This window comes from Panicum virgatum, chromosome 9K, assembly GCF_016808335.1.
Source record: "Panicum virgatum strain AP13 chromosome 9K, P.virgatum_v5, whole genome shotgun sequence".
Taxonomy (NCBI): Eukaryota; Viridiplantae; Streptophyta; class Magnoliopsida; order Poales; family Poaceae; genus Panicum; species Panicum virgatum.
The window spans coordinates 16,174,129-16,179,430 of record NC_053144.1 but is presented as its reverse complement, the minus strand read 5'-3'; the positions used below and the strand labels follow the sequence as shown (position 1 = coordinate 16,179,430).

The window sequence follows — 5,302 nt, the reverse complement described above, 5'->3', positions numbered from 1 at the left end:
GCCGCCTGCTGCGGCCGCGCCAGACCAGACCAGGCCGTCAGTTAACCAAGCAGCACGCCTCCATTGATCGGTCGATCGATCTGCCACGCGCACGCTGCGCGTACGGCTGGGGAGAGCCAACGGCCCCCTGTCCATCTGCAACTGTAACAGCAGCGTGCAGCTCTGAATTCTTACCGCGCCGGCCGGCCACTGTCTCTCTGCTTGGCAGACAAGCCTGCCTCCGCGCAAGTCAGCGGCCGCTTCCGCTGCAACCAGGAGCCTTCTTCTCCTTCCTTGGTAACTTGACTCGAGAGCTCCCTTGGCTTGGACTCCAATCCTGGGGGTGTGCGGTGTGGCAAAATCTCTCTTTTCAGAGGCGTCCATTGCAGCTGCAGGCTTGCAGCTGCGCTTCAGCTTCCTTTCTCTGCTGCCCCCCGATGTGCTTTCTGCCTTTCCATTTCAGATTTCACACGCCGGACACCTTCCGGAAACGGAAAAGTACGCTGGATCTCTCTCTTCCCTGTGCTTTGCAATTGGCGCGCCAACATGACATGAGTGCATGACATGACGGCAAAATTAAACACGCTCGCCCATGCACCACGATTGTTTGTTAGCTCCGGGTGCCTGTTCAAAAAGGGATTCAGAAAACGCTAGCAGTAGCAGCCTGCGTCTGCAAGGAAGAAAAAAAAACATTATCAAGTGTGGTCCAAATAAAGCCTGAATGCCTGATCGAGGGGCGCATCAGAATTCAGAAAGCTGCAGGATGCTGCTGGGGCATATATACAATTGCACACACTGGAGTAGGGTCGTCAGCAACGCAGCTTCTGTCTGTGCGGGCTGGCGTTCTTCTTCTTCTTCTTTTTTTTTCATCACATTTTTGCTCCCGGTGTTTCTGGTACTGTAGGTACGGTTTGAGGCCGTGCGTGGGGCTTACAAGGAACGGCAATGATTTGATCGATCCCCCCTGCTTTCCTGGTTGTAGCCATGGAGTACGACTGTACGATCCTAAGAGCATGGCCACTTGGGCAGTTGGGCTTTGATGCTGCTAGTACTAGCTTTAAGCTTTTGCTACCAATTGTTCAATTCGTGGTTTGCTTTCGGTGTAGCCTCAAGCTGCATCGCGTTGCCAATTGAACTGGTAGCTGTTGTAGCGCTTCCTGCCTAATAAGTAATAATCTCGCTCGAGCAAAAAGGCAAAAAGCCTGGATTTTCATTTCAGAGCAAAACCAAAGCCTCAAATCGAGCACTGAATTCAATAGGCTCATACGGTCTCTTCTCAACTGCAGCCGCGTAGCAGTGGCCAATGCTTGGTTGTGGTGTGAAAAGATTTTGATGAGAGAGAAACGATGCTTTGACTACTAATTAGGGGTAGTAAATAAAGTCTAATTACAAAATTACCTCCACAACTATGGTACTGTAGCAGTTGCTCTAGCTAATGAGGCATTTGACCGTACGGTTGGAGGATGTTTGAGCACGGTTACTGTAGCATCACTGTAGCCAATCATGATGAGACTTGGCTCATTAGATTCGTTTCGAAAATTTACACTCATTCCTAAAAAGGTTTTGCAAATAGACTTCATTTAATACTACATGCGAGCATTCGTTTTTTAGTGAAATCTTGATGTGATTGTTAGCCAAACATGGCCCAGCGCCAGCTGAACATTGACCTGGACCACACTGACAATACACTGCAGGGTCTGCAATGCAGCTCTACTGAGGTTAACCACTAGGAATTGTGTGAGGAAAAAACAAATAACCTACTCTTGCGAAGCTTCAGACTGAGGATTTTGACCTTGCAGGTTTGGTTTGCTTGTGTTGTGAGTTCCCAAGCACTCCCCAATAGGTCAGGAAGCGAGCACTACTGCGAAAGACATTGGTGGACTGGGAGCATTTTCCTCCGGTGTAGTAGACATTGCTCCCTCCTCCCCAGGAAGAACACGCGGCCCTACGAATAAAACTACTCCTCACTCCAAGGAACGGCGTGCGACGCCATTACTGCCAACAAGGGGCGAGGTGGCACACCACCATGGCCCTCAACCTGCTCATCGCACCGGCACACAAAGGCAAAAACATAATATATACTATCCACTGCATGGCCAGTGCTGCTGCTACCATCGTGGTCGCAAAGCACAGCTCAATGCAGATTATAGTAAGCTGAGAGATGTACTACTAGCTAGTAGCATCCCTGTGCTCGTCAGAGTGTCACTCTAATGACAGGCAGCACCTGGGGAGGTTGAGGCCGCAATAGAAGCGCCACATGGGGGCCGTGCCATCATACTTATGGATCATTACTCCCCTCCAGCATACTGCAGGACAAAGTAAAACGCGACCAGGCCTGGAGAAAACCACATTGATGGCGCAACGCTCCAAAAAGCCTGAATCATTTCATTTCATCTCAAGGACAATCACAGTTCAAAAGCACAGCTCAATCCATGACAACTCAAAATAAACATGGCTGGGATTACATGCACAGAGGGTTAACATGGCTGGGATTACATGCATCGACCAGCTGTTTAACACCACATCCTTTCATCTCACGGTAAAATATAGAGAGATGCCAAGAAGAGAGGAGGTTCAGGAACCAAAAAGAAAACTCAGAAACACTGGTAACAACCATCTAACAGGTTCTACTCAGTACAAAAACAACAAGCCACAACCATTCAGATGTTCAATTTTCTCTCTCTGAGAAGTTAGCTTGGCCTGAATCCATCGGACCATCACCAAGGAAAGCACACTGAACCACCGCCAATCGGATGCAATGACAGCTAAGTCACTGCTCGGTTGCCGGTAAGGAAATCCTTCTTCCCCGCTGACGGCAGCGACCAATTAGTATTGCTAAAAGAGTACCAACCACAATGATCCTTCTCATGTGGCTGGGATGGAGAACACACCTAATAGGCACTGACAAAAACAAAAGCCTGAAGCAGCAAATATGGCTACCTACTACCATATCGCTGGATTAGATCAGAAAAGGATGCCTCACACAGATCCGCTTCCACCATATGCAAGACCTTGTGAAAATATCATGCCCCTTCCTATACATAGGAGGCATTTGGATTTACTAAAGTTCCAAATCCTCCCATTTCACTTGTTTCTCTCCTACGCTAGATCCAGCAGAGTCAGCAGCTGCACTGCGAGAACCAAGTATGAACAGACTGCAGATCAGTTGTGATTTTCGAGTACGGTTCCACCTCCCCATGCCACTTTACCTTCTTCTGCCTTCTCCAGCGCAGCAACTTTAGCGCGGTGGCCTGGTGAAGGGCCCGCCCTGCTCCTCTCGCCTTGGGTAATCTCCATAGTCTCGTCAACAGATCCAGACTTGATATCAGTGGGTGGGATGAAACAGTCCATGGACAACCCAGGAACGTTGAATGCGACCTCCTCAATGCTCCACACCTCCTCCATCCGAGTCTTGGTGTGGCTCATGGCCACCTCACCGAACCGGAACAGGGTCACAACTGAGCGACCAGAATGCGTGATCATTATACCATCCACTGGGCGGTAGTCCTCCATGAACGAGCTGATGGTAGTCTCCCAGTAGACTGCATCCCCTCCGGTGTTTGACTGAATTCGGGTCAGATGTGAATCCTCGATGTGGACAAGAAGACCAGTCCTCTGGCTGAAGTACCCAAACATGACATGCCTGATCATCTCTGCAAGGCCTTCGCTGCGTGCCTTGAGGGTCTCAGCGTCTGTGCTCAGCTTCAGGATGAAGCAATCCTCCCCATTCACCTTTTTCTCCCCAATGCACCGTGCACCAGCAAATATGCTTGCTGTAACCAGTGGATCCAAGCCCTGGAAAGAACGTCATTCAGAACGCTTGGGAAAATCAGAACCATCTTGTATGGTTGCATTAGCAGTGGCAACCACAAACAGGAGCATACCTGAAGGGCACGACGAAGCTGGCGAACAGGGCCCTTGGCAGCATGGGCACCAAGCCATGGAGTGTGGCGCCAAACGAGCTTGCCATTGCACCCTGCGTGCACCTTGCTCCCACCGACAGCCAGCTCTATGTACCACATTTCTGGAGCCATCTGCCACAGCACGAAGCAACCGGGCTCCCCGCCGCGTCCAGCATTGCGGTTCTTGGTGAGGCGGCCGGCGGTCTCGTGCTCAGTTGCCACCATGCGCACCTTGCCCATGGTGTAGGCGTTGCGCACGGACGCCAGAAGCTTGTGCCCTCCGGAGGCCGCGAGGTACTGCTGCAGGATGTAGTGTGCCGACGAGGTCTCCTGTGGAGAAGCACAGTCACAAGCAATTCACTTGTCAGTAATGGTAAAAATATCCATTGTTTCACAGCACCCCGGTAACATCCCTGAATTAAACACATCCCAGCGGTGAAAATAAAGATAGCACACATCAGTCCTAAAGAGCAGTCAAAAGGTCCCGAGACCAGAGATATCAGATATAGTAGACATCAATAGTTACTCTTTACAGCGCTGTAATCACAAGCAGGGAATTTTACAGTCTACAGGACCTTGAATTCAAGAACTAAGTAAACTCAGATACAAACAATTCATGAAAATCTTTGACTCCGGCATTTCGTCGAACACGCGATCGAAACCAAATCCGGAGCAAACAAGGTGGGCAAAAAAACAAAATTTGCAGACAAGAGAGGGGAGCTCACGATGGGGGTGTCCTTGACGCTGAGGTGCGGGAACGGGTCGGCGGTGCAGACGTGAACCGGCGCGAGCGGCGCGCCCATGACGCCGAGGAGCATCCTGAGGTCGCCGCGCGCCGCGCCGGCGCCGGCCGCCGCGGACGGGGCGCGCGCGAGGTGGCCGCGCACCCAGTGCCCCCAGCCTTCCTTCCTCCCGCGCGCGCCTCCCCGGCCGCCGCCGCCCTCCCCGTCGCCGGACTCCAGATCGGGCCCCTCCATGAGCGGCGCCAGCATCTCGCCGCCGCCACCGCCTCCTCCGGCGAACCTGAACGCGGCGGCCAGGTCCGCCGCCGCCGCCTCGGACTTGCGGCGCGCGCGCGCCGGCGACAGCCCGCGCGCCACCTCCTCCCGCAGCGCCGCGAAGAAGCCGTGCCGCCTCTCCATGGTGCAGTCCAGGGGCCGGGCGGGGCACAGGCGCACAGGCGCAGAAGGGAGAGGGGTCTGCTCGCGAATAGCGGAAACCTTGCGGGGGCGCCCGGCGAGGCGTGGGCCGCGTGGCTCTGTGGCCGAGGAACGAGAGGGATGGGGGGGCACTGGTTGCGAATTTATACGGAGGCGTGGGCTGCGGTGGCGAAAATGGTGGGCAGGGGAGGCCGAGCTGGACGCCGGTTTGCAGCCGGCGAGCCTGCTGCGGAGTGTGCGCGCGGGCGGGGACGTGTGACG

General features: G+C 53.4%; 1 protein-coding gene across 1 annotated transcript; it reads right to left on the bottom strand.

Moving 5' to 3' along the window:
* Positions 1-2,333: 2,333 nt before the first annotated feature.
* On the bottom strand, positions 2,334-5,302 carry LOC120650389. The gene is made up of 3 exons (XM_039927506.1): positions 4,607-5,302; positions 3,864-4,211; positions 2,334-3,774 (listed from the first exon to the last, which is right to left on the bottom strand). Exons 1-3 carry the CDS (start codon positions 5,021-5,023, stop codon positions 3,142-3,144), a joined length of 1,398 nt encoding a protein of 465 aa, XP_039783440.1. The 5' UTR covers positions 5,024-5,302; the 3' UTR covers positions 2,334-3,141.

Coding starts and splice junctions, on each gene's coding strand:
- LOC120650389 (XM_039927506.1), bottom strand. CDS start 5,023: ATGGAGAGGCGGCACGGCTTCTTCGCGGCGCTGCGGGAGGAGGTGGCG. Junction 4,212..4,606: donor GCGTCAAGGACACCCCCATC/GTGAGCTCCCCT, acceptor GCTTCTCCACAG/GAGACCTCGTCGGCACACTA. Junction 3,775..3,863: donor AGCTTCGTCGTGCCCTTCAG/GTATGCTCCTGT, acceptor CGTTCTTTCCAG/GGCTTGGATCCACTGGTTAC.